Source organism: Halteromyces radiatus, assembly GCF_025201355.1.
Source record: "Halteromyces radiatus strain CBS 162.75 chromosome Unknown BX664scaffold_8, whole genome shotgun sequence".
Classification (NCBI taxonomy): domain Eukaryota; kingdom Fungi; phylum Mucoromycota; class Mucoromycetes; order Mucorales; family Cunninghamellaceae; genus Halteromyces; species Halteromyces radiatus.
The window spans coordinates 1011494-1036622 of NW_026251694.1; the positions used below are offsets into that span (position 1 = coordinate 1011494).

Genomic DNA, 25129 nt, shown 5'->3' on the forward strand with positions numbered 1-25129 from the left:
AGAACATTCAAATCGTGGTTGACCATAATTACTTAGTGAAAAGAAAATGGAAAGAAGAGAAAGAAAAGGAACTCAGAATTTTCTTTTTTTTTTTTTTTTTTTATGTCGTCCTAGAACGGAAATTGAAATGAAGAAAAACAGAAGAGACAACAAGCTACATACTCATACATACATCATCCGTTAATGAAATTAAACTTTTCTCTTTTCAAAGTACTCATATCATAAATATCTTTTCATCCCCCCTTTTTTTTTTTTTTAATCTTTGCTATATTCAAAATATTGAAGACAAAGTTTAGTTACAGTTGTCATGATTGTTGATACCATTTGCATTATAGGAATTTATATCCCGGTACATTGTGGGTAATGGATGACAGTAAACAGCTCTAAAAGTAGGGGAGTTTATAGATGACGGTAATTTTTTTTATTACTGTTGGTGTAGAATTGATAGAAGTAACATTTTGTTTCCACTGTATTTACTCCCTTCCAATGATTGCGATTCCTTAGTCAAAAAATGAAATCTTATTGGCCACTCTTTTGTTCCTTTCACTAAACAGCTGACCTGTTCACAACTGGCGGAGGTTATAACAATTTTCTGGTTGATTGATGCATACAAAAAAGCCTACGAATCTTTTTTTTTCGGTTTTTTTTTTTTTAAATATTTCTTTTTCCTTTTTCTTTCTAAATCCTTTATTACTCGAGCTGAATGAATTTATCAATATTCAAGACATTTTTATGCTATTATTCTTTATGTATTCTAGGATACGTTTTACAAATACAAGCTAAAGTGACACCATTGCAATCATTTGTTAGTATTGAACAGAAAGGCCCTACTTGTGATAGTAAGTTTCAACAGATAGAGTCAAGATACAGTGATATAAGATCCTTTTTTTTAATTTTATTGGAAAATAGGGAATGTCCTGTCCTGTCATTGGAATGGATCCAAAGTTGATGGTTGTTGTTCTCCTCAGTATGGTTTGGTAGTCTTTACGTTACAGTGGGTACCTGGCTATGGTCCCAGTGATGAATTTACAATTCATGGTATTTGGTAAGCTAGAACTTCCTTTATCTCTCTATCATATTCATACTCATTTCTTTTTTTTTTATTATTATTATTTATTATTTATTTGTGATAGGCCAGATACTTGGTAATATATCATGGACTTCAAAATATATAAAATAGTGAACAAACTTTTATTTTTTTGTATGAATAGTAATGGTGGACGAGCTCCTAGAAAAGGATGTGATGCGACTCGTAGAACAAATAATATTGGACCTATTATTAAATCGATCAATCCTTCGTTATATCAAAATATATCAAGGTTATGGCCAAGCTATAAAGGAGATAATAATTGGTATATTATTATTATTATTATTATTTGTTTGATATTGATTATAGAAAAAAAAACTGATTTTGATATTTTAGGTTTTGGTCTCATGAATGGAATACTCATGGAAGTTGCGTTACAACCCTTCGACCCAATTGTTATGGTGAAAAATATACTAAATATCAAGATGTGAATGATTATTTCCAGGTATAATAACTATTAAACTTTTTTACATTAGTTATTCATTTATGATTTATTTAATAGAAAGCAATTGATCTTCAACAAGATTATGATATCTACGGTGTATTAAAGTAATATATTTCTGAAAATATATACAAAATTATTTTTATTCATTCATTCTTTTAAAGTGTGGCTGGTGTATTTCCTGGTCGTACTTACAATTTAGAAAATATGCATAGTGTACTTCAAAAAGAATTTGGACATCCTGTGAAGATTGATTGTAATAGATCTGGACAACTCAAAGAAATTAGTCTCTTTTTTTATGTACAAGGACGTGATGATTACATTTTGACAGATGCTATTACTAGAGGAAATTGTAGACATACTGTTTATTATCCTAAAAAATATTGATATAGAAATTATTTTTATCTATTTATTATTCGTTTATCTATGGAAAATAAAGATACCTTTTTTGTATTGATGATCTACTTTTTTTGTGTGGGACAAACAATTGACTGATAACTGCTGGTAGCTAGATGATTTGACTTTCCGATGATAAGGCCAAATACTCGAAATTTATCTTATCTTCTCTCAAGTTTTTTTTTTATTTATCATGCGTTTCTTACCTATCTTCAGCCTTTTTTTTTTTTTTTTTCTCTATTTAAAAAGAAACTCAATATGAAAAACTGTCATTTCTTTCTTCTTTGTATTTTTATTTTATTTTAATAATGGCTGTTCTATCAGAAGGAGCAGGTTATGCTGTTGTCCTGGGGTGTGTAGAAAAAAAAAAAAAAGATCTCGTTTATCTAATGTCTCATTTCTTTTTTTTTTTTTTTTTTTTTGTTAGTTTTGGAGCTCTATTTGCTGTTTGTATGACTTTGGTGACGATGGGGTTGAAAAGATATTTACATGAAGTACAAACATCTGAAATGTACATGACTGCACAAAGAAGTATCAAGACTGGTCTTGTTGCTAGTGCTGTTGTATCTAGTTGGACTTGGGCTGCTACTTTATTGACAAGTACCGAAGTTGCATATAAATATGGTGTTGCTGGACCAAGTAAGATAAAGATAATGATAAAATGAAATATATTGAACTCGTTCTTCTTTTTTTTTTTTTTTTTTAATTTACAGTCTGGTATGCAAGGTAAGTAATCTTCTGACTAGTGCATAGTGAATGAATATTTTTATTTATCTTTTTTCTTTCTTTCTTAGTGGTGCTGTAGTGCAAGTTTTATTATTCTCGGTGCTGGCCATTGAACTTAAACGAAAAGCTCCAAATGCACATACTTTTTTAGAAGTAAGTTTTTACAAAGGAAATAGATATATATTGAATTTAATCTAAAATTGTTTTAATTCATAATTTATTAGGTTGTAAATGCTCGTTATGGGAAAACTGCTCATATTGTATATCTTGTGTTTTCATTATTCACCAATATTGTAAGTTGATTCAAATTGTGATATATATATGTATATAAGATGGATTGATTTATTCTATTTTCTTTTTTTATTTTTTTTATTTTATTTTTATTTTTTTTTTTAAAAAAAAATAATAAATATAGATTGTTACTGCCATGTTACTATTAGGTGGTTCAGCTGTAATAACCTATCTTACTGGAATGAACGTCATTGCCGCATGTTTTTTACTTCCTCTTGGTGTAATTGTCTATACTCTATTTGGTGGGATTAAAGCAACTTTTTTGACCGATTATGCGTAAGTTAATAACAATAATAATAGTAATAAAATAATCATCATATCTAACTGATTTCTTCTCTCGTTTTCTTTTTTTTTTTTTAAAAAAAAAAAAAATATAATCACAATAGACATACTGCCATTCTTTTTATCATCATCATATCATTTTATTTTACTGTTTACTCAACATCACCTTTGATTGGATCTCCTGGCAAAATGTATGATTTACTTGTTGCATCCTCTATCAAAACACCTATTGTGGATAATGAACAAGGATCTTTGGTGACTTTTTCCTCTTTACAAGCATTAATCTTTGGAATCATCAATATAGTGGGTAACTTTGGAACAGTCTTCTTGGATAACTGTTATTATCAACGTGCTATTAGTTCAAAACCTGAACATGCGGTCAAGGCATATTTGATGGGAGGTCTTTCCTGGTTCGCTATTCCATTTACTTTGGCTACAACAATGGGATTGGCTGCTCGAGCTCTGGAGATTGAACTAACACCACAAGCAGTGAGTCAAGGATTGGTTTTGGTGGAATCTGCTATTGCTTTATCTGGTACTCTTGGCGCTTTTGGTGCTCTTGTTTTAGTATTCATGGCTGTCACAAGTGCATCTTCTGCAGAACTCATTTCGGTTTCTTCCATTTTTACTTATGATGTTTATCGTACCTATATTCGACCTGGTGCTTCTGGCAAGGCTGTCATTCATTTTTCTCATGCTGCTGTTCTAACGTTTGGTATATTGATGGGTGTTTTGGCTGTATTGTTGAACCTTACAGGCATTGCTCTTGGATATTTATATACTTTGGTAACAAAAAAAAAAAAAAAAAAAAAAAGGGGGGAGGGTGATGTTAATATGCGTCTTAAATCTCTGTATTTTTTTATTTGTAGATGGGTGTCTTGATATCTAGTGCTGTTGTTCCATTAACACTGACCTTACTATGGAGCAAGCAAAACAAACTAGCAGCGATTGTTTCCCCTATCTTCGGTTTCGTGGCAGCTGTGATCACTTGGCTTACAACCACTTATGGATTATACGGTACTATCACAGTGGATACTACATCTCAAAATATGCCAATGATGGCAGGAAATTTAGTGGCACTTTTATCTCCAATTCCTTGTACTTTGATTTTGACCTTTTTGAACCCGGACAACTATGATTTTGAATCCACTCGAAATATCCAACTTGTTACTGATGATGAAAATGTACCAGAAGAAAAAGCAAAACAAGCAAGTGAAAGCGGTGATCATATCCCAACAGTTGAAGAAATGGAATTCCTCAACAAATCAGCAAGATTTGCCAAAATGTCTAGTGTGATTCTTGCCGTCTGTCTCTTTTTGGTGTGGCCTCTTCCCATGTTCTTTTCTCGATATGTGTTTAGTAAGGAATTCTTTACTGGATGGGTGGTTGTGGGCATCATTTGGACTTTTTTTAGTACAGCTGCTGTTGTTATTTATCCTGTTTATGAATCTATCGATTCACTCAAATTGATTGGAAAGGCGATCTGGGCTGATTTGAGGGGCAAACGAAAAGAAATGGTAATCGAGTCTTCCAACAGGTTGGATCAACAAGTAGAAGAGAATACCAATGCATATATAGTAACGGATAAGTCAAAAGAAATTCAGTAGTTTGGTGTATTATTATTATTATTGTTTTTATAGTCTATTGTTGTTGTTTTTTTTTTTTTATTTGTTTATATATAATAAATTACTCTATTCCATCTTGAAAGTTGTCCTTTTTGTTCTTTTGTCACACAGTGTATACATAACCTTGTAAGTGCATACGGACATTGAAAATACAACGTGATATCTCTTTTTGCCTCCCATCTTTTTTTTTTATCCCTCTTTTCCTTTTTTTTTTTTTTTCTTTTTCTTTTTATTAAATATTCTACATTATAACATGACAATTGAAAACAAGGTATATAAAATTAAATGAGAGGAATTTAAAAAAAGTAAATTGCTTTTAACAGTTCTGTATTGAACTTTTTTTTGGTTATTATTATCCTTTTAGGATCCGACTACAACTGTTGAAAGTGTCGAAACTATAGGTAAAGAAAAAAGACGTGTTTTCTTACAAAAAGATCAAATTTTACTCACTGATTTTATGAATAAAATAGGGTTCAATATGAAACAAGCTAGGGACGATAGTAGTGATCTTGCTAAAAAGCCTATAGAACAATGCGGTTTGGATGACATCAATAATAATAACAATAAAAATGGTCCTTCTTCCATGGATTTGGAGAAAAGTGCAACATGTGATACTATTGTGACATCATCAACACAATCTGACGAGGATCTGACGACTAGACAACAAGAACAAACAATAACAGCATATCTATCATCACACGATTGTGTTGTGGTTATTATCATGGCGTCTTCCATTATCGATAAGGACACCACCATCAAAGGATTTCAACAAAATGGTTATAATGTGCTCCAACAACAGTCTATGAAACTATCAGATGAACAAATAGATATCCTATATGCGTATGATGAAAAAGAAACGAAGCTTCACTATCGGCAACTTTTTGATGGCTGGAAAAAATCATCACAAAGGTAAAAGAAAGAAAGAAAAAAATATTATTTATTTATCTATTATATGCATAACATTGCATCAAGAAATAGTTTACTGTATCCAAACATCTAATGAATTAATAACATTTTTCTTTCTTTTTTTTTAGTGATCAAGTTCAAGTGGTGGTCCTGGAAAAAGAAAATGCAGTACAATCTTTCTTATCTCTGGTGACAAATCAAAACAGTACTAAGAAGAAAAACCGTATGATGGATCCCCAAAGGTAAAGAAAGAAAAAAAAATAATAACATAATAATAACCTGATGCGCTTTATTATTATTGGTGCATGCTTTCTCCCTTTTTAACCATTTTTCCCTCCTTTTCTCCTGAAAAGGCAAGCTCTTCTATTCACTGACCTCCGTTTTTATTCTCTTATTATAAATATAGTGTCTACTCAAGCAACACTCAAGATATTGTCAAAAGGGATTTGGAACTTTTATTCAAACCTGCGGAGTCAAACAAATCAGGAGAACTTGTATCAAGTGCTACGGTGAACGTTCAAGGTGATACGGTGACACAAACTCCTCCCGAAACAAGCAATCCTCCCTCACAAAAACCTATATCAACTGAAGAAGAAATCTCTCAACACCCAAAAAACACTTCTCAATCTACTGATATGCTTCTATCTCCAACACCACCTATCTCTGTTTCTTCTGACGTTGATACTAACCAACAACAGCAATCATTGCCAACAACAGTCGATAACTTAGCAATCACTACCGCTATTTCTACTACCGTGGCCATCGCTACTTTCAATGCAGCTCCTCATTGTGATACACAAACAGTTGTCTCATCCTCTCCAGCAAAAAACCCTCCCACTACGACAATTTTACCTTCGAAAGAGTCCGTCGATGAATCAACAATTGCTATTGAACAACCATCAGTTACATCACCATCAACATCGGCTACCTCAGGATCATCAACATCATCATCACCTAAAACTACAGAAGAACAACAAGAACCAGACTCAACTATAACAGACGATCCTAAGCAGAACTTGCAGTCATTAAACAATCCATCGCTCGAACAGCCTACGACATCATCCGAGCAGTCTACGGCAATTCCGGAATCAGTAGAATCCATCAATGAAGAGATACCGAATCCTCCTGTCACTACTGAACCAATTACGACGACAAAAGAGGAAGCTGAAGTGACCACCAACAAAGTGAAATCAAAACCTGACAACAGCGATGAACAAACTGAAGACGTATGTAATGTGGCGCCAAAGAAGAAATCCCCAACAAAAAAGGATATTGGTTCCGAAAAGGCATCCCGTGATACTGTCAACAACACCAACAACGAAAACAACAACAATAATAATAACAACAAAAAACAATCAAGTGAAGTATCTGGAAGTAGGCCAACAACTCGAAAGGTACCTGATGCCAAATCCAACAAAAATACACCACCCTCGCCACCAGTAAAATCTAAACTTCGTGCAACAGGACTGACTAGACCAACAAGCACTACTGGAAAACCAGCCGACAAACAGCAACAACAACAACAACAACAACAACAATCTGATACTGGAAAGGACAAGAGATCATCAATGGACGAAACAAAGAAGAAAGTTCCAAGGGTTCCACGTGTAGCTCTCCTTGCCAATCAAAGCAACAAGAATGTATTACCAAATAGTGAAGAAAAACAAGAAAAACAACAGCCAATTGTGAAACCCAAGATCAAAGCTTCACACGATGCTATCGCTCGATTGACTGCACCTACAGCCTCTAGTGCTCGACGACAACAAACCTCATCAACATCTTCACCGTCAGCACCTTCGGTTAATACTACGACAGCAAAAGGAACAAGTGTGACAGCTACATTCAAGTTGGAACAAAGGAGAAAACAGCCGGAATCAGTAACAGCTAGTAAAAAGGAATCCACCTCGACTCTTCGACAACAGCCCCGTCCCGTGAAAAACACCGCTATTAAGTCAAAGAAGATTGGACCTGATACCAACACGACGACTGACAAAAAGAATAATTCTGTTCAAGGAGCGACAAAAAAGGTAATATTAGATAATCATCATCATCATCAAAAAAAAAAAAAAAAAAAGAGTCAAGTGTCTTACTAATATTCATTTATGATTTTTTATCAGGTCTTGGCTTCCAGAAAAGCAGCACCCACCACAGCAAGTAATGTTGATATCGTGACTACGACTGATTCTACAACATCAATCGACATTACATCGACAGAAAAGACAAAAGAGAAAAAGGATACTTCCGACCTGCAAGCTGTACAAGAAGAACAACAAACAAGTGGGAATGATAGTGATCATAGCAAAAATGAATTGGCGTCTCAATCACCTGCAGATTCAAGCACTACCTCATCTCGACCACAAACACCTGTCCAGCAACGACAACAACCAGATCGCACATCACCTACCACCAATGCAACCACCACTACGGGAGCAGTCACTTTGGATACTGCCAGTGCCACACCTATCAAGACCATTCATCAGCAACAACAAAAACAACCTGTTACCACAAGTAAAGTCAAGGATCTCCTTAGTCGGTTCACATCCTAAGTTACTCTCTCTCTTTCTCTCTCATATTTCCTTTTTTGGCGCTATTAGTCTCATTCAATTTACTCTTCAATATTTACCCCCCACATCCTATTATTCCTTTATATCTACATTTTATCCAATATATCAATATATCAATAAAATATACTATATTTGTTTTATCCAATCTTTTATGTGGTTGATTTTACTTTCTTTTTTTAGACATATGATCCTCTTTTTCTAATCGATTTTTATACAAAAAAAGTTTCTACATTGTTTTATTACTAGTTTTCTTCTGGACTGAATATGAAAGTGACTTTGTATTGTTTAATATCTAAATGGTATATGGATGAATAAATGATCTGGAGATGCTTCATGGCATGATCCTTTTTTTTTTTTTTTTTTTTTTTTTTACGTTAGAAAAACAAAATAAAACATGTTTGGTTTTGAAAGCTATAAAAGAAGACCAGATCGTTTTATTTTTTATTTTATTTTATTTTATTTTTATTCAAATCGTATACATAAAAAAAAAAAAAAAGAATAACCATGATGATCAACTAAACTAACCTAAACTATCAGTATGAGAAGGATAATGATAATAATACATAAAGAAAAGGAAGGAAGGCAGATTATAAATGATAATCTGAAGGGGAGATGGGATCATGTAAAAAGGGTTTCTTGCCTGTACCATAATCGCCAGCGATGTTACCATTGCCATAGGCTCTGTATTTGTAAATGACCAAACCTTCCAAACCAACGGGACCACGGGCATGCGTCTTGTTGGTGGAGACACCGACCTCGGCACCAAAACCATATCGGAAACCATCAGCGAATCGAGTGCTTGCATTCCAATAACATCCAGCGGCATCCACACGGGTCATAAAGTAATCGGCTGTCGCGGCATTCTCGGTCACAATCGAATCAGTATGTTTGGATCCATGATCATTGATATGTTCCACCGCGTCGCTTACATCTCCTACCACCTTGACCGCAATAATATGATCCAGAAATTCAGTCGAATAATCTTCTTCCACAGCAGATTCAAGCTTGGTCTTGTATTGTTCATTATCACCGTATCTTGTCTGCAAATATGTTTGAGAAACACTGTCGCATTTCAGTGTCACTTGCGCATCCAGTAATCCTTGAGCAACTTTGGCAAAAGCATCGGTTTTCAATAAGTCTTCATGTACAAGCAATGTTTCAGCAGCATTGCAGGCAGCAGGGTAATTTGTCTATATAAAAAGAAAAATTGATGAGTATCACTACCATGATGATAATTGTCCCTCTCTTTTGGATCTCTTTTTTTTTTTTTTTTTTTACCTTTGCATCCACAACAATTCTTGTAGCCTTTATCACGTCAGCTTCTTTATCAAGATAAACAGAGCAAATTCCATCAGCGTGACCCAAGACAGGGATTCTAAAATAAATAAAATGATTGTTAAATTTGATGATTTGACTCTTTTTTTTTTTTTTTACCTAGTATTGTTTTGAATGTATTTGACCAAACTGTTGCTACCACGAGGCACGACCATATCAACATAACGATCAAGATCCAGTAAGGCAGAAATATCTTCTCTCGTTTCGACGATTTGCACAGCAGTTTTAGGAATAGGATTTGAATCGGGCAAGGATGATAAAGCATCTTGAATAACAGAAGCTAGAATGGCATTGGTATGAGTAGCTTCTTTACCACCTTTCAGAATCACAGCATTTCCAGACTTGAGAGCTAAACAGGAGATATTTACCACTACTTCAGGTCGAGCTTCAAAAATGGTCAATAGTACTCCTACAGGAACCGTGACTCGATACAATGCAAGATCCGTATCCACCTTGGTTGCCATAGTCACTTTCTTGGTAGGGTCATCGAGCTTTGTAATGTCGCTCACACCAGAGAGAATTGTTTCAAACTTGTCACCATTGCAAATATCCAACCGTTTGAATAAAGAACCTGAGAGCTTACCAGCATTGACTTGTACTTCTGCTAACTATCCATAAGAAGAAGAAGAAATGCTTATGAATAGAATGGTCAAAAAAGAAGACAATGTAGTCACTTACTTCCTTGTCTTTTTCATTGGCTTTGAAAATATCTTGTTTTCGTTCAGCCAAGACTTGTTTGATACGCAATAGAGCTTCGTTCTTTTGTTCATTGGTGACAGACTGTAAACTAACAGAGGCCAAACGGGCATCACGAGCTAATTGTTCAATGGCATTCATGGTATATAGAGAGTGTGTTTTTTTTTAAAAAAAAAAAAAAAAAAAAAAAATAGAAAAAGGAAAAGAACAAAAGAAAAGAAATTCAAAAATTATCTCTCTCTCTCTCTCTCTCTCTCTGTTGTTTAAAACACCGCTTGTAGTTAAGAGTCATCATCATCTGTGCATCTGATTTTTTAAGGTTCATGCCAATTGCATCATTATTGAGGGCCCAGTTTATTGATTTCTAGAGATTCATGCTTGTTCCATATGAAGTTTAATCTACAATAAATAAAAAAAAAAAAAGAGTTCACGAGTCCTCCCGTTTTTGGTGATCTTCTACGGTTTTCTGTGCGATGATAAAAAAAAAGAAAAAGAATGATTGAAAGAATGATTAAATCAAAGATGGTCACAATAACTTAATATCATATTTTTATATAGAATCAAATAAAGAAAGATTCTTTTTTATATATATCATAAACGGATAGATTCCAATGGCCGAACCTTGCTTTAAGTTCTTCATTGATTGGCCAATATGTTCAGACAGTCATAAGGCAAACCCCGCTAAAATTTTCATTAGTTGTCTTTTTTTTTTTACTTTTTTTTTTTATTATTATCTTATTCGAACAACAACTCTTTTATCTTCTTTCTCACGCTTCCCTTACACAAGCATTTGCTTTCTTCTTGTACTTCTCCTTCTTCTTCTGTCAATATATAGAAAAAGAAGTGGCAGTTCTATACGATGCAATATGGTTCATTCGTCAATATCTACACCAACAACAACGACAGATCCAAACCAGACAGACATACCTCTCAACAATGATAAAGTTAGATGGATTGTAGGTAAACAACGGTATCATCAACAACATTTCCGTCAACACTATGAAGGTTCCAACAATGACCAGGATAAAACCAAAGCATTAGAAGCAGCAACATCTATGACCAGCGACATTCCTGAAGCCACGGGGTTTTACTTATCAGAGACACCACGAGAACGAGACGATCGGATTCGAGCTTTGTTTGATTCTTTGGATCGTAGACACCAAGGTTTTTTGGATAGGGATTGTATTGAAAAAGGTTTGACAGCCATGACCCATTTACCAGCTCGCACTAAATTCGTCAATGAACTCTTGGCTCAATGTGATACCAGTCAAGATGGTGTGGTTGATTATGATGAATTCAAAACCTATGTACATGAAAAGGAAGAGGAACTATGGCAATTATTTCAACGGATGGACACTCGTGGAGATGGTTCCTTACTACCAAGTGATCTAGCTATGGCTTTACAAGAAGCGGGTATTACAATTACTCAAGAAGAATTGATGAATTTTATGCAATGGATGGATTTAGGTAAAAAAAAAAAAAAAAAAAAAATCATTATAGAAATGAACAAATTATCAAAAAAAAAAAAAAAAAAAAAGTGATTGACTCTTTTTTATTCTGATTTTAGATGGCAATGGAGTAATTGATTTTTATGAATTCAAGAACTTTTTACTGGTAATAAAAGGGAAATAGGAGGGAAATCAACTATTTATATGGTTCTAATGATTATTTACTATAGTTACTCCCTGAAACCAGTGTCAGTGAAATTTATCGTTATTATGAAACATCAACACAATTGACTCAAGATGCCGAAGTGATCATTCCTCCAACAGACGAAACATCTCATCATGCTATCAAGTATCTACTTGCAGGTGGTTTGGCTGGTGCTGTATCTCGAACATGTACTGCTCCTTTTGATCGACTCAAGGTATATTTGATTACAGATAGTTCCAAAGGCGGATCATTAACACTGAAGGAAGCTATCAAGGCCATTTATGCAAAAGGTGGTTGGCGTGGATTTTTTGTTGGAAATGGATTGAATATTTTTAAGATTGTGCCAGAATCAGGTAAATGAAAAATAACAATTATAAATTAGAAAGAGGTTTAGACTGATATTTTCTTTTTTTTTTTTTATGGGGAAGCCATCAAATTTTATTCATATGAAACTTGTAAAGGATTATTAGCCAAAGCATTACATTGTGAAGATAAGGACTCAATACCAACAGGTGCACGATTTCTTGCTGGTGGTATGGCAGGTCTTAGCTCTCAATTCTTCATCTATCCTGTAGAAACATTGAAAACGCGAATCATGTCACTTCAACGAGAATCTATGAAAACCATCACAACGACATCAACAACAACAACATCATCATCACCGTTATTGTCATCTTTTTCGTTGGCTAATGGGGCATCACGTTCTGTCATTTTTACTACTATCAAGTCCATGTATACTCGAGCTGGACTTCGTGCGTTTTGGCCTGGTTTGACCCTTGGTCTGGTAGGTGTATTTCCTTACCAAGCCATGGATTTAGGTAGGAGATATAATAACAATTGGACAAGAGAAACAAAGTTTATTCAATTTTTTTTTTCTGATAGGCATTTATGAAACATTAAAGCTTGGATATTTACGACATACTGATCAAGAAAATCTTCATTCTGACAAACAAAAGCAGCCTAGTGTGTTTGTATTATGGGCATGTGGGATGGTGAGTGGTTCTATTGGTGCTACAAGTGTATACCCTCTCAATGTGATTCGAACTAGGTATAAAAGAAAGGGAATATCATCCATTCATAGACTGATCATATATATTGTTTTTTTTTTCTCTTTATATATAGATTACAAGCTCAAGGAACACCTGCTCATCCAAGGTATTATTCATCTCCATGGGATGCGGCTCAAGTAACATTTCGAACTGAGGGTATACGTGGATTTTATAAAGGGCTTGGCCCAACTCTTCTCAAGGTAATGGACATTATATAAAAAAAAATTGCAATCTCATGCGATATTTTTTAATGATTATGATTAGGTTGTGCCTGCTGTCAGTATTAGTTATGTTACATATGAATGGAGCAAAAACGAACTGGGATTGGCATAAACTTATTGGTTTCTTTTGCTTTTTCTTTCCTCGGTGGATTGGATCTCTATCACAACAATGACATATTCTTCTTTTACTATTATTCTTATTTTGACATTTTACTCCATCTTTTTTTTTCTTCTTCTTTAGTTTATACCTTTCTCATTATTATCATCATTCAAATCATCATTCATCCACCATGTTATTAGTTTTGTTTTCTCCTCGTCTTCTTTTTTTTTTTTTATCCACTAGAATAGATTATATATACTATTATTGTTATTATTATTTGTATTCACATATTCATTTACAATAAGGACTTGCGTAATTGGAATAATAAAGTATAGTTGGTATAAAAAATGTCTTTTTTTATTATTATTCGAATATGTAAAACTCTATGAAAAACATGGGTTTTCTATTCTAAGCTTATATATATATATATCTAATCTATAGATTTCTTGTCATCCTTGTTGCTATGGCATCCACATCCATCTGCTTCTGGAGGAACTTCCCAAGCAATGATTTGTCTAAAAGTGAATGAAATTCTTTGTGCACGTTGAATGATTGTCCCATCCAATGCTGTTTCCACCAAGTCCTTGGAAATACCATGTTTATAATTGTACCTAGCATTACCTGTCAGTACCACCATAGATCGACGAGCTATATATTCCACAGAATAAAGGAAATATGATCAACAAAGTGAAGGAATCATCGTCGTCCTCCATCTCCTACGAACACATACGCCCCCTTCATCTTTTTATCTTTTTTTAACTTACGTAGTATGACATCAATACTATGACCAGTTGTGGCATGAGTAAATTTCATAAGACAAGCTGATAATAAAGACAAGGATAAGATAGCTGGACCAAATAACGCAGGAGCATCTGTTGAATATGTATAGTGAATCATCTAACTTTTGTATTCCATCACTCTCTTTATTTCTTTCACTTGCATACTATTCATATACTGTTCTTTTTTTTTTTTTTTTTTTTTTTTTTACCTATATGAGGCATAATGCCTTGACCTTCGTTATATTCGTTAACTAGTAAATGATTTGGACTTTCTGGCATAAGTTGGTGTGACATGATGCGTTGTACTACTGGATCAATAAACGATGGTAATGGTCCATATTCTTCCAGTACTTTCCTATTCCATCATATGGTGTTAGATACATAGAAAAAGAGTACCATAAGAAAGTGTAAATGATATTTATTATTTCTTTTTTCAAGTTTCTGTCTTTTGTTTGGATTCTTTTCTTTCTTACCGGTATCGATAACTAAACAAATGACCATATTGTTGTGTTCGTCTTTTGAGTTCAGGATTTGGTCTAGAGATGTAAAAAAAAAAAAAAAGACATAGAGGAATAATGAATACCTTTTTCCTCTCCATATTGTTTTCAAGTGCCCTTCACCTGGTCAATAATACCAAGTGTTTTTATTACCCTTGACCTAATCCACTCCATGGACGTTGATTGACTTGATCCACAAGTTCTGCTTCTTCTTTTTCCGTCACAAAATCATCAATGAGAATCAATCCAGGGATTTCTTGACCGAGATCTCTAATTTTCATCTTGACATCAACAAAAAGAGTAGTAAATAGAATAAGAGAGTGATAAAAAAAAAAGAAGAAGAAAAAAAGAGGGAGGGAGGTTACTGGAAAAGAAAAGAAAAAAAGAAAAAAGTTTTGAATTGTTAGTGACTAGCGGCATTCGAACAACGGGCTCGTCCGCAGGATCTTTTGGAACAAAAATGAATAAAATGTATAATACAATTCTTTTTATATAAAAAATGATTCGAATGTAAAAAAGAGAAAGACTAATGGTCTAAATGATCATCTAGTACTAATGATAATGATATTGGGAATGATGATGATCAGTGGGAGGAATAACTAACTATTTATAATGATTTCAGAGTGATCAGTGATTCAGGAGTTTTCCAATAAGTGAATTTCGCCTCGTCATTTGCTAATCCGAAAGATTTTGCACTTTTATTATATATATATAAAAAAAAGAATGTGAGTAACTTTGGTCATAGAGATCATATCAATACTTACAAATAATAGATATCAAAAGGAGCACGAAGTTCAGATACAATGATAGCACCACTTGATATAATTAAATGATCTTTCACACCACTTGAAATCAAAGCTAGACCTAATTGATATACGTAACCACGACTTGTATCATCTGAAATATAAAATAATAATAATAATAATAATTGTTGGTTTAGCCAAAACACGTTTGAATCCATCTAATTTAAATTTCCTTCTTACCTCTGATCCCTGGGGCATAACATAGTTCGAAGTAAATGTTGTTTTCGATGGCCTTTTGTATCATCATCGGATCCAAAGTAAACGGTAATCGTTGTGTACAATCCAATGAAATAATATCGATATATTTTGATTGGCATGCCTGTTCGAATACATTCCGTTCATTCGTTTGTAACGCTACCAAATCGTAATTCGCTTGTAAAGTTTCCCAACTACTCTAAAAAAAAAAAAAACAAAAATAAGATGCATAAACAAGTATGTTAGTCATTCAACCATACTTTCCTTCTCTATTTTTACACGTGTTTACTGTACATTATCCAGAAAGGTATCAATTTCCATGGTCACTCGTCGAAGTATTTTCATATTATCGTATTGTTCTGAAGATGTAAACTCTAGTTCCTAAACGAAAAAAAAGTGAGTTGCAAACGAATAATAATAATAATAATAATAATAATAAAAAGAAAGACTTTGTCAAAAAGGAATGTTCTTTTTTATTTATCATTATTTTATCCAGTAAATACTCTTTTATTTTATCTATCTTTTTTTTTCCTTACGTTCTTGATAGGATATTGGGTCAAAGTCGAGTTGAGTGCCACCACAACTTGGTTATCATCACCTGTTCCAAAAAAAAAAAAAAAAAAAAAAAAAGAATTAGCTAGTGTAGCTTCTTTTCCTAATACATAAGATTCTTTTAGACTACATACATTGACTTGCTCTATAGAGTATCAGTTTAAGTTTATCGCGTGCTGATCTATCCAAGTGGGACGGTACAGGTATATTCAAGTCAAAGAACATTATAAAGCGAAGAAAAAAGAATGAAGATGAGATTTCCGACTATGTCTTTCTTTTTGTGTTCAGTGGCTATGTGGCTTATGATCCTTCTCCCAATCCTATTCATGCTGGAAAATTGAAAGACCGTTCTGAGTACAGGGTCAAATGCAAAATATGATGATACCAAATACTACACTCTTTTTTTTTATTTTATTTTATTAAGTTTCAAGTATATGCAGATGCATTTGTAATATAAGATATATAAATGGATCAATTGAAATTGATTTTCGTCGGGAGAAAAATACTTTCTTTTAATAACAAGAGGAGATGAAATGGATGCTCAAACATCCATGCTATATATGGGATTCTTTGAGGATGTATTATTGGTGCAATTGATCAGTCGGCAATGAAAATATACCATATAGTATATTCTTTTCTCACTTACCCATTTATCATCACTTCTCTTTTTTTTTAAATAGAATTATTCTTTTACTTTTCACTCATCATCATCATCATCATCATCATCATCATTGTACTACTCGTGATCTATTTGTTCTCTTTTTATTAACGCTCGAAGCACTTCTTTTTTAGCAATATACCATTAGTACGTTACACAGTATAGTTGGATCATGAACCTTATTACTGTGACAACATTAAAGTTAGACATAGAGTTGTATATTTTTCGCTTTAACTATACTCTTTCCTTTTAAAAGAAGTATTATCGGATTATCAATTGATTTTTGTGTGATGATATATATTCCCCACCTTTCATTTACCCCATTTCCTTTTCCTCTTCCTCTTTTTCTAAAACAAAACCAAGGATTTAAAAATAAAAATACATATATATACAAACATTCAAGCCTAGCTTGTTTTATTGTTTCTTTATATATAGATAAATATTTATATTATACCCATTTGTCATCATCATCATCATCATCATCATTCTTTCATAGCATCCCATCTATTATTAAAATAAAACAATGCCCATGGAAACCATCGAAGTAGTGACTGACAAATATGATGCGATGGTAGAATCACCTTCTACACTAACCAATTCATCATTACCCTTACCACCACCTCCTGTTGCTCATATGGTCACTGCGAATCCTGCTCCTCTTGGTCTATGCGCTTTTGCATTGACTACATTTGTTTTATCACTTCATCTTATTGGTGCTGGTGTATCTCTGGAAGGTCCTCAACAAATCATCATCAGTATTGCTTTATTTTATGGTGGATTGTGTCAGGTAAAAAAAAAAAAAAAAAAAAAAAAAAAAAAAAAAGAATGATAATCAGTATCAAATATCATCATCACTCTTTCATACTAACTCTTTCGATTGTCTTTTCTTTTTTTTTTTTTTTATGTATATATGATAATACTGACTAGTTATTGACCGGCATGTGGGAATTCAAAGTAAGTCGATATACATGAAAAAGCTTTTTTTTTTATGAATCGTTATTTATTTATTTATTTTGTGTAGACTGGGAATACATTTGGTGCTACTACATTCACAAGCTATGGGGCATATTGGGTGTCTTATGGATTCATCTATTTACCTAGTTCTCAAATAATCGATGGGTATGGTGGGCAAACGGATGCTTTCAATAAATCACTTGGATTGTATATGATTGGTTGGTCCTTATTCACAGCCTTGATGTTAATAGCAGCTCATCGATCATGCGTTACTTTGGTGGCCCAATTCTTTATGTTATTTTTGACTTATGTGTTAACAGCAGCATGTAAATTCAATGGAAGTACTTCTACATCCGTGGCTAGTGGTGTATGTGGTATGATCACTGCTTTGTTGGCTTTTTATAATGCTATGGCTGGTATGTTAACTCCTGACAATTCTTTCTTTGTCTTACCCATTGGACGTCTTCCTTAATTATTTATGATGATCGTGATCATTTTTTTTTTTACTTTCTTCTATTGTATTTATATTTTATTATTATTTCTTCATCATTCATTTATATCCTTATCATTCATTAAAAAAAAAAAAAAAAAACTATTGTCGATCTTTTTCATCGTGCGAAAAAATATACCCAACAGGTATAACAAAGGGTTTTTGTAGCCTTTGTTGTACCGATCCTCTCCGTACGTTTCCGATCTTATGTTCTGAATCAAGTGTAAATCGATCACTTAAATAATAAGTAAGATAGCGGAGTGTGTGTGTTTGTCTTTTTTGATCTAATCAGATCGCTATGTACTCTTTTTGTTCTTTTGCGGTGCTGTAATTTCTAGTCTAACTAACTAATATATTTTTCTTTTCATTTTGTTCCTTTTTTCTTTTTTTTTTTTCCTTTTTTTTTATCACTTGCACATACTTTACATTCCATCTTTCATTCATTCTCAAAACGATATTCACACCATGTACGATATACAATGACTTTGGTTGAAAATAAGAGTGGATTCATCCTTTTTGGACTACTTTTTTTTTTTCCTTACTATCTAATGGGACAGGTCAACTAGACATTTAAAATCATTCTATGAATGAAAACGTATCTGAATATCAATGGCGAAATAAGTTATAAAGGTGAATCTCTATCGAGAACTTGGTAAACACAAACAAAGTGACAAAACCACTTTACTAATTGTTCTTCATCTTTTATTCCTTGTTCCTTTCTTTTTTTTTATTATTATTATTGTTTCCTTTATCACCAGGATACAGAGATATATTTTGAGCAAGGATTATTTTACTTATTATGGAAGTACTTTTGGAGATAGGATGACAATGGACAAGGAAAATATAGTTTCAGCATCAATAGAGGATACGCATGACATGTGAAATAAGGGAGGTAAAATTCATCATTCAGTATTTTATTTATTACCACTGGTTTGTTTTGTTTTATGTATAGATTATGTATTGGTTCAAGGTTTTCCCAGGAATCAAGGCAGGTAGGTTTTATTTTGAAACTACAACACAGCAATGGGAATATGACGAAGCGCTATAACATGAACACCATCACTTTTTTTTTATCAATTTATCATTATCTTGACCTTTTTTTGTACTTGGATTTTATTCATCACGTTCAATGGATACAACTCAAGAGATCGAAGGGTGAATTAAGTTGAACAATTTTACAACAAAGAATGTACTCGAATGGCAAAGCAAGGTGCTGATCAAAAAAGTAAATCTAAAGCTATTTTTGGCTTCTTTTTTTTGGTTATGGGAAAAATGATCGAGAAAATCATATTCTAACAAGTAGAACGAGTAGTTTACCCCAGTCTTTTTTTTTTTATTTAGTTTGTCTTGATTGGCTAATTGGTCAGTTGTGCAACAACAACTGGATGGAAACGGATAAATACTAGTGTGAAATACGCCGATCAATGGATGAATACTGCAAAACAAAAAAGTTTAATGCAAGGAAAAGCAAGAATTATGGCTACATGGAACAAGGCAGTTCGATGATTTGCATCATATTTGGATAAATGGATGGATGGATGAATAGATTTATCAATCATAAACAATACTCATTTATTGGATAGATATTGTATTAGTGATACTCTAGTTCAGTCATTCGATCAAAAAATAAAGTATTGAATCTTGTTTCTTTTTATGGAATCTGTGGAAGAGGCTTTTTTTTTTTTTTTTACATTTTACTGGTGATCGTTACACGTTGATGACTATGTGGAACTTGAAAACAGAATCGTACATCGAGGTCTTTATGATTTTCTACTTGTCCGATTCTTCTTTTTGAATTCTCCTTTTTTTCAATATGATAGTATATAATGAATATTGAATGTGATCTTATCATAATATAATTTTTTTTAAAGAAAAAAGGTGTAATATAGTTTTGAATAGAGTTAGAGTAAAGGCTTGATTTTTTTATAAACAAATAAACTGAACAAAAGCCATAACGTTGGTGCATCACATTTTTATTAAGGTTTTGGAAAGTCTATCTTCTTTGGTTTTTTTTTTTTTTTTTACCACTTCCAAACCTTCTAACTACACGTTATAGTTTTTTCATTCTCTTTCACACGCGATGTGAGTGGTGTTTGTCTGGAAGAAGAACCATATTAGGTAACTCATCCGAAAAAAAGTTCAAACGCAGTGTGCCACCTGCACGTCTCTTTTTCTTTCATTCTCTTACTGTTTGTTCGCGGGTTCTGTCTTTGTAATGAAGGATGGGTGATGATGATGGTACTATCATCACCCCTTCTCCCCCTTTTTCTCCCTCCAGCCACTTTTGTTTTTGTGTTTGAGCTCTCTATATATATATATATTTTTTTTTTGAATGATCCAAGCCAGAAAACAATCAAAATAAAACCAAATAGTTATTATTTTAGGATTGAGAAAGGACTTTGAAAAAGAACATTATAAACAATGTATACAAAAAGATTGATCTATTAAAAGCTCAAATAAAAGCACAAATATTGTATTGCTTCCAACTTGGAATGATGACTTCCTGATATGGCCATCACCCAATGCGGCTATTTAATTTTTTTTTTTTTTTTTTTTTACATTACAATATAAAAGTACGCCCTTCCCCCCTTTTTCTTTTCTTTCTCCTTTTTTTCCTTTTTTTTTCATTGTTTTTGTTATTATTCTAATTCCCTTGATTTTATAGTTTAGTTACATATTTTAATTCGTACATAAAATGTCCTCTACTGAACAACAACAACAACACGATGTTGAAGCTAAATATCCACAAGTAGCTCTTCCTCCTCCTGTTGCTCCTGTAGTTATTGCTAACCCAGGTCCTTTGGGTCTTAGTGGTTTTGCCTTGACCACCTTTGTTTTATCTCTTCATAATGCTGGTGCTGGTTTGAATGCTGCTGGTCCTCATGGTGTGGTCACTGGCCTTGCAATTGGTTACGGGGGTCTAGTTCAGGCAAGTAACAATTCTTTTTTTTCTTTTTTTTTTTTTTTTTTTTTTTTACGAGATACATGAATGAATGAAGATCGTAACCAGTTTTTTTTATTATTATTTATAGTTACTTGCTGGTATGTGGGAATTTAGAGTAAGTTACATAACCAATGTTGCATAGAACAATTGAAACAACCGAAAACAAGTTTGAATTAACCTCTTTTTTTTTTCTACTTTTATTTTAGACTGGCAACACTTTCGGTGCTACTGCTTTTTCTAGTTATGGTGGTTTTTGGTTATCTTTCGGTATGATCTTTATTCCTGGTTTTGGTATTTTACAAAGTTACAATGGAGACACGGCTACATTGAATCAATCACTTGGTTTCTATCTATTGGGTTGGACAATTTTCACTGGTATCATGTTGATTGCTTCTCATCGATCATCGGTTGGTCTTGTCGCTCTTTTCTTCATGCTCTTCATCACATTCATCCTTTTAGCGGCTGGCAAATTCAATAATAGTTTAACCACACAAATTGCAGGAGGTGCTTTCGGCGTGGTGACCGCTATTATTGCATGGTATAATGCATTGGCCGGTTTACTTACCAAGGATTCTTCTTACTTTTTGTTGCCTGTTGGTCGTCTGTCCTAATCCATATAACTCCTTATCTCTATAGCATAGCATTTTATTTTATTTTTCTTTCTTTAGTATAGTTTGTCCTACTTTATATATATATTACTTTATTATTATTATTATTATTATTACTACCATAGTCTTCTTTTCAATTCAATCCTCCTTGAATAATAATAAAAAAAAAACTTCTTTTTCTTTATCTTTTAGAATGATCGGTGTTAGATTGATTTTTGATGATGATGATTGAAATAGGTTAAAAGAAAGATGATTATTCGATTTATGATAGGTTACTTGATGATTGATCAAAAACAGGATACGGTAGTGATGGCGATCGCTCCTTGCTTGTTTGTTTATTTATTTATTTGTTTGTTTATTTGAACTATGTACATCCATCCATCCAATTTATTGGTGTAGCTCAATCTATATTTGATACAGAATGATTTATTGGCTTGTTTTATAAGCTGGATATGTATGTGTGTGGGTAACCAGGCAGATGGATATACGTGCCCCCCTGAATAATTTGTCTTTTTTTGTTCCATTCTTTTTTTTTTTTTCCACATTAACAGATTTCATCATCATTTTTTTTTTTTTATCTACCACTGTGATTTATTGAATCGTCATCATGATCATCTACCTCTTTCTTAAATGGGTCTCAAGTAAAATAATATTGACCTGATTTGGAGTAATTTTTTTTTCGGTAGCTCTCTCCTTGAACAAACAAAAATGAATGGTATCACAAAAATAAGTGATACTGTATTTCAAGAGCGGAGATAATCACGCATGACAGTGGAATTAAAGTGATGGTAATACCAAGTGGTACCAGTTTCAATTCACTCATTTTCTGATCCTCCTGTCTTAATCGATGATTACACAGTTTTTTTTTTTTTTTTTTTTTTTTTTTTTTTTTTTTTTATAGTGAGAAATAAACTATTGTGTACCCATCCTCAAATTCGTAGTGCATGATTTCCTTTTGGAGCGTTCAAAGGAAAAGGAAATTCAAGGTTTATCATATGAACTCTTCACCTCCTTTATTCCATGTTTTGAAAATGTGGTTGATTTTCTTTTGTTTAAATATGGTGATGATCTACACGTGCGGGAGCTTTATTAAGCTTTTTCCCAGAGGAATCATGACCGCGCCATCTTTCTTTTTTTTTTTTTATGTTACTATGAAAAACCATTGGTGGATTTTTTGACAGTTTGAAGGAAGCGGTATTTTAATGGAAGAAGTGTTACTTCGTTTCTCCTTACCAAGGATCACCAAAAAAAAAAAAAAAAAAAAAAAATATCAATGAAAAAAGTTCATTTGAACATGTTGCCCAAAGCCACTTTTTTTTTCTTTTTATCTTTCTCTTAGAACTGTGGGGTAAAAAAAAAATTAATCTATAGTTAGTATTTTAGTAGTTTTAATTACAAAGGGCCATCATCATAGATAGAGTAAACTGTATGGATGATCAATTCTTTACCTTCTGTTCTCCTATTTTCTCAAATAAAAGACCGGTTATAACATATGCAGTATCAGAAATATTTCTATTTAATAAACGAATGAGTATCTTTAGTGATATTAGACTAGATAATCGTTGTTGCAACAGACTAACAACTATACGATGATGATACAACTTGTAAAATAGAAAACAATCCGTAAAAAGAAACGGATGTACCTTTCCTTTTACCTAATTAGGTTATGAATCCCCTTTAGGAAGCTCATTTCTCAGACAACCATTTTTTTTATTTTTAAAAAAAAAAGAGGTATATACAGATTGTATTAGGAGATTTCCAATGCTTTTTTTTTTTTTTAACATGTAGACAAAAGGGGCATCTGTATCATGCATCATAAAAAAAAAGAATCATCCTTTTAGTTTTCAGATGAATTCTCCTTGAAGATCAGAGGATAAGTCAAAGAACAAATAATAAAAAAAAAAAACCAGAGAATTTTCTCCCTCATATTCAACTAATAGGCATGGAAAATCATCCAATGTAATTATATTGATTTATTCCATTGAAAATTCATACATACGATATTATCTATCTGGATCAATAGGATGGCTTTTTTTTTTCTCCTCAAAGGGTCGATCCCCTTTTTTTTTTTCTTTTCTTTTTCCCCTTTGACTCCTTAAAAAAACTTAATCAAGGTTTCACATATAAAAACAAGTCTTTCCTTTCTTTTTTTTTGGATCTAAAGGTGTATTCTCTTTTGTCTTCCTTTTTTTTTAATTTCATTTCTTTTCACCCTCTATCATGTCTATTGAAGTCAACGATATTGAATCCAAGTTCCAAGTTGTGTCAGCACCTCCTCCTCCTGTTGCACCAGTAGTGATTGCTAACCCAGGACCATTGGGTTTGAGTGCATTCGCTTTAACTACATTTGTCTTGTCACTTCACAATGCAGGTGCTGGACTCGCTCCTACTTCGCCTCATGGTGTGGTTACAGGCCTTGCAATGGGCTACGGTGGATTAGTACAAGTAAGTTTTTATTTTATATAAAAGTATAGAATGATGATTGGCATTACAAAAAAAAAGGTATGCTGACATTCGACTTTTTCATACTTTTTTTTTTTTTTAAATAGTTACTTGCTGGCATGTGGGAATTTAGAGTGAGTCATTCACCCTCCTATCAATCATCATCAATGCCATCACATCATCATCATCATTATTATTATTCATATGATAGCGATGATGTTAATGATCTAAATGAATACTAATATCCTTTCCTTTTTTTTTATTTTTTTTTTTTAAAAAAATAGACTGGTAACACCTTTGGTGCTACTGCATTCTCTAGTTATGGTGGTTTCTGGCTATCTTTTGGCATGATGTTCATTCCTTCATTCAATGTCATCGATAGCTATAAAGGTGATACAGTGACTCTGAACAAATCGTTGGGCTATTATCTCTTGGGTTGGACTATCTTTACCGGTGTGATGCTGATTGCCTGTCATCGTTCGACAGTAGGTCTTGTTGCTCTCTTCTTTATGCTCTTCATCACCTTTGTACTTTTGGCAGCGGCGAAATTCAACGGTAGCATTGTCACACAGCAAGCAGGAGGTGTACTAGGCTTAATCACTGCATTTATTGCTTGGTATAATGCTCTCAGTGGTTTGCTCACCAAAGAATCTTCTCATTTTACTTTACCTGTTGGTCGCTTAGCTTAGAAAAAAAAATAATAATTTTTTTTACCCCTTTTTTTTCTTCCCCTATCCTAATATTATAACGTTAAATTTTTTTTTTCCATTTTCAATAAAAAGATATCTTTAAACCCTCATTGAAAAGACAAAAAAAAAAAAAGATCAAGGTGAA

At 33.0% G+C, this 25129-nt stretch overlaps 11 protein-coding genes across 11 annotated transcripts; 8 read left to right on the top strand and 3 right to left on the bottom strand.

Moving 5' to 3' along the window:
• Positions 1-596: 596 nt before the first annotated feature.
• BX664DRAFT_341003 (ribonuclease T2-like protein) lies at positions 597-1993 on the top strand. Its single transcript, XM_051546924.1, has 7 exons — positions 597-839; positions 910-1045; positions 1134-1145; positions 1212-1352; positions 1424-1532; positions 1590-1636; positions 1694-1993. The coding sequence occupies exons 1-7, from the start codon at positions 704-706 to the stop codon at positions 1914-1916; spliced, it is 804 nt and encodes a 267-aa protein (XP_051397228.1). The 5' UTR covers positions 597-703; the 3' UTR covers positions 1917-1993.
• A 156-nt stretch (positions 1994-2149) lies between these two features.
• BX664DRAFT_341006 (Sodium:solute symporter family-domain-containing protein) lies at positions 2150-4966 on the top strand. The gene is made up of 8 exons (XM_051546925.1): positions 2150-2277; positions 2353-2564; positions 2639-2651; positions 2720-2804; positions 2876-2944; positions 3067-3218; positions 3329-4010; positions 4094-4966. Exons 1-8 carry the CDS (start codon positions 2234-2236, stop codon positions 4829-4831), a joined length of 1995 nt encoding a protein of 664 aa, XP_051397229.1. The 5' UTR covers positions 2150-2233; the 3' UTR covers positions 4832-4966.
• Positions 4967-5062: 96 nt separating this feature from the next.
• BX664DRAFT_198701 (uncharacterized protein) lies at positions 5063-6196 on the top strand. The gene is made up of 3 exons (XM_051540106.1): positions 5063-5120; positions 5214-5758; positions 5884-6196. Exons 1-3 carry the CDS (start codon positions 5103-5105, stop codon positions 5999-6001), a joined length of 681 nt encoding a protein of 226 aa, XP_051397230.1. The 5' UTR covers positions 5063-5102; the 3' UTR covers positions 6002-6196.
• On the top strand, positions 6117-8338 carry BX664DRAFT_198687 (uncharacterized protein). Its single transcript, XM_051540105.1, has 2 exons — positions 6117-7782; positions 7873-8338. Exons 1-2 carry the CDS (start codon positions 6391-6393, stop codon positions 8299-8301), a joined length of 1821 nt encoding a protein of 606 aa, XP_051397231.1. The 5' UTR covers positions 6117-6390; the 3' UTR covers positions 8302-8338.
• Positions 8339-8791: 453 nt separating this feature from the next.
• BX664DRAFT_341014 (glutamate-5-semialdehyde dehydrogenase) lies at positions 8792-10508 on the bottom strand. The gene is made up of 4 exons (XM_051546926.1): positions 10333-10508; positions 9754-10262; positions 9598-9694; positions 8792-9509 (listed from the first exon to the last, which is right to left on the bottom strand). The coding sequence occupies exons 1-4, from the start codon at positions 10489-10491 to the stop codon at positions 8907-8909; spliced, it is 1368 nt and encodes a 455-aa protein (XP_051397232.1). The 5' UTR covers positions 10492-10508; the 3' UTR covers positions 8792-8906.
• Positions 10509-11405: 897 nt separating this feature from the next.
• Positions 11406-13385, top strand: BX664DRAFT_268868 (mitochondrial carrier domain-containing protein; the record flags this gene model as incomplete). The annotated part of the gene is made up of 7 exons (XM_051541022.1): positions 11406-11817; positions 11918-11964; positions 12029-12356; positions 12432-12821; positions 12886-13051; positions 13126-13252; positions 13317-13385. The coding sequence occupies 7 exons, from the start codon at positions 11406-11408 to the stop codon at positions 13383-13385; spliced, it is 1539 nt and encodes a 512-aa protein (XP_051397233.1).
• Positions 13386-13707: 322 nt separating this feature from the next.
• On the bottom strand, positions 13708-15005 carry BX664DRAFT_285877 (uncharacterized protein). Its single transcript, XM_051541690.1, has 5 exons — positions 14803-15005; positions 14626-14688; positions 14362-14507; positions 14138-14245; positions 13708-14021 (listed from the first exon to the last, which is right to left on the bottom strand). The coding sequence occupies exons 1-5, from the start codon at positions 14928-14930 to the stop codon at positions 13804-13806; spliced, it is 663 nt and encodes a 220-aa protein (XP_051397234.1). The 5' UTR covers positions 14931-15005; the 3' UTR covers positions 13708-13803.
• A 109-nt stretch (positions 15006-15114) lies between these two features.
• On the bottom strand, positions 15115-16423 carry BX664DRAFT_341021 (RNase P subunit p30). The gene is made up of 6 exons (XM_051546927.1): positions 16334-16423; positions 16184-16245; positions 15942-16028; positions 15633-15846; positions 15414-15546; positions 15115-15344 (listed from the first exon to the last, which is right to left on the bottom strand). Exons 3-6 carry the CDS (start codon positions 15990-15992, stop codon positions 15257-15259), a joined length of 486 nt encoding a protein of 161 aa, XP_051397235.1. The 5' UTR covers positions 15993-16028; positions 16184-16245; positions 16334-16423; the 3' UTR covers positions 15115-15256.
• A 787-nt stretch (positions 16424-17210) lies between these two features.
• On the top strand, positions 17211-18394 carry BX664DRAFT_361816 (GPR1/FUN34/yaaH family-domain-containing protein). The gene is made up of 3 exons (XM_051548264.1): positions 17211-17644; positions 17785-17811; positions 17879-18394. The coding sequence occupies exons 1-3, from the start codon at positions 17381-17383 to the stop codon at positions 18281-18283; spliced, it is 696 nt and encodes a 231-aa protein (XP_051397236.1). The 5' UTR covers positions 17211-17380; the 3' UTR covers positions 18284-18394.
• Positions 18395-20926: 2532 nt separating this feature from the next.
• Positions 20927-22044, top strand: BX664DRAFT_285878 (GPR1/FUN34/yaaH family-domain-containing protein). The gene is made up of 3 exons (XM_051541691.1): positions 20927-21230; positions 21334-21360; positions 21452-22044. Exons 1-3 carry the CDS (start codon positions 20997-20999, stop codon positions 21854-21856), a joined length of 666 nt encoding a protein of 221 aa, XP_051397237.1. The 5' UTR covers positions 20927-20996; the 3' UTR covers positions 21857-22044.
• A 1907-nt stretch (positions 22045-23951) lies between these two features.
• Positions 23952-25094, top strand: BX664DRAFT_341033 (GPR1/FUN34/yaaH family-domain-containing protein). Its single transcript, XM_051546928.1, has 3 exons — positions 23952-24298; positions 24403-24429; positions 24580-25094. The coding sequence occupies exons 1-3, from the start codon at positions 24074-24076 to the stop codon at positions 24982-24984; spliced, it is 657 nt and encodes a 218-aa protein (XP_051397238.1). The 5' UTR covers positions 23952-24073; the 3' UTR covers positions 24985-25094.
• The last annotated feature ends 35 nt before the right edge of the window (positions 25095-25129 follow it).

Excerpts from the sequence above, each read along its gene's own strand:
- BX664DRAFT_341003 (XM_051546924.1), top strand. The coding sequence starts at position 704 with ATGAATTTATCAATATTCAAGACATTTTTATGCTATTATTCTTTATGT. Across the intron at positions 1,353-1,423 it reads TATAAAGGAGATAATAATTG|GTTTTGGTCTCATGAATGGA; the intron begins GTATATTATTAT and ends TTGATATTTTAG. Across the intron at positions 1,533-1,589 it reads ATGTGAATGATTATTTCCAG|AAAGCAATTGATCTTCAACA; the intron begins GTATAATAACTA and ends TTTATTTAATAG.
- BX664DRAFT_341006 (XM_051546925.1), top strand. The coding sequence starts at position 2,234 with ATGGCTGTTCTATCAGAAGGAGCAGGTTATGCTGTTGTCCTGGG. Across the intron at positions 2,278-2,352 it reads GGTTATGCTGTTGTCCTGGG|TTTTGGAGCTCTATTTGCTG; the intron begins GTGTGTAGAAAA and ends TTTTTTTGTTAG. Across the intron at positions 4,011-4,093 it reads TTGGATATTTATATACTTTG|ATGGGTGTCTTGATATCTAG; the intron begins GTAACAAAAAAA and ends TTTTATTTGTAG.
- BX664DRAFT_198701 (XM_051540106.1), top strand. Across the intron at positions 5,759-5,883 it reads TGGAAAAAATCATCACAAAG|TGATCAAGTTCAAGTGGTGG; the intron begins GTAAAAGAAAGA and ends CTTTTTTTTTAG.
- BX664DRAFT_198687 (XM_051540105.1), top strand. The coding sequence starts at position 6,391 with ATGCTTCTATCTCCAACACCACCTATCTCTGTTTCTTCTGACGTTGAT. Across the intron at positions 7,783-7,872 it reads TTCAAGGAGCGACAAAAAAG|GTCTTGGCTTCCAGAAAAGC; the intron begins GTAATATTAGAT and ends ATTTTTTATCAG.
- BX664DRAFT_341014 (XM_051546926.1), bottom strand. The coding sequence starts at position 10,491 with ATGAATGCCATTGAACAATTAGCTCGTGATGCCCGTTTGGCCTCTGTT. Across the intron at positions 9,695-9,753 it reads TACATTCAAAACAATACTAG|AATCCCTGTCTTGGGTCACG; the intron begins GTAAAAAAAAAA and ends TATTTATTTTAG. Across the intron at positions 9,510-9,597 it reads GAATTGTTGTGGATGCAAAG|ACAAATTACCCTGCTGCCTG; the intron begins GTAAAAAAAAAA and ends CTTTTTATATAG.
- BX664DRAFT_285877 (XM_051541690.1), bottom strand. The coding sequence starts at position 14,930 with ATGAAAATTAGAGATCTCGGTCAAGAAATCCCTGGATTGATTCTCATT. Across the intron at positions 14,689-14,802 it reads TGGAGTGGATTAGGTCAAGG|ACCAAATCCTGAACTCAAAA; the intron begins GTAATAAAAACA and ends TTACATCTCTAG. Across the intron at positions 14,508-14,625 it reads TTGTTTAGTTATCGATACCG|GAAAGTACTGGAAGAATATG; the intron begins GTAAGAAAGAAA and ends ATGATGGAATAG.
- BX664DRAFT_341021 (XM_051546927.1), bottom strand. The coding sequence starts at position 15,992 with ATGAAAATACTTCGACGAGTGACCATGGAAATTGATACCTTTCTGGAT. Across the intron at positions 15,547-15,632 it reads TTATGCCCCAGGGATCAGAG|ATGATACAAGTCGTGGTTAC; the intron begins GTAAGAAGGAAA and ends TTTATATTTCAG. Across the intron at positions 15,345-15,413 it reads CCTTTTGATATCTATTATTT|TGCAAAATCTTTCGGATTAG; the intron begins GTAAGTATTGAT and ends ATATAATAAAAG.
- BX664DRAFT_361816 (XM_051548264.1), top strand. The coding sequence starts at position 17,381 with ATGCCCATGGAAACCATCGAAGTAGTGACTGACAAATATGATGCGATG. Across the intron at positions 17,645-17,784 it reads TTTATGGTGGATTGTGTCAG|TTATTGACCGGCATGTGGGA; the intron begins GTAAAAAAAAAA and ends AATACTGACTAG. Across the intron at positions 17,812-17,878 it reads CCGGCATGTGGGAATTCAAA|ACTGGGAATACATTTGGTGC; the intron begins GTAAGTCGATAT and ends TATTTTGTGTAG.
- BX664DRAFT_285878 (XM_051541691.1), top strand. The coding sequence starts at position 20,997 with ATGTCCTCTACTGAACAACAACAACAACACGATGTTGAAGCTAAATAT. Across the intron at positions 21,231-21,333 it reads GTTACGGGGGTCTAGTTCAG|TTACTTGCTGGTATGTGGGA; the intron begins GCAAGTAACAAT and ends TATTATTTATAG. Across the intron at positions 21,361-21,451 it reads CTGGTATGTGGGAATTTAGA|ACTGGCAACACTTTCGGTGC; the intron begins GTAAGTTACATA and ends CTTTTATTTTAG.
- BX664DRAFT_341033 (XM_051546928.1), top strand. The coding sequence starts at position 24,074 with ATGTCTATTGAAGTCAACGATATTGAATCCAAGTTCCAAGTTGTGTCA. Across the intron at positions 24,299-24,402 it reads GCTACGGTGGATTAGTACAA|TTACTTGCTGGCATGTGGGA; the intron begins GTAAGTTTTTAT and ends TTTTTTAAATAG. Across the intron at positions 24,430-24,579 it reads CTGGCATGTGGGAATTTAGA|ACTGGTAACACCTTTGGTGC; the intron begins GTGAGTCATTCA and ends TTAAAAAAATAG.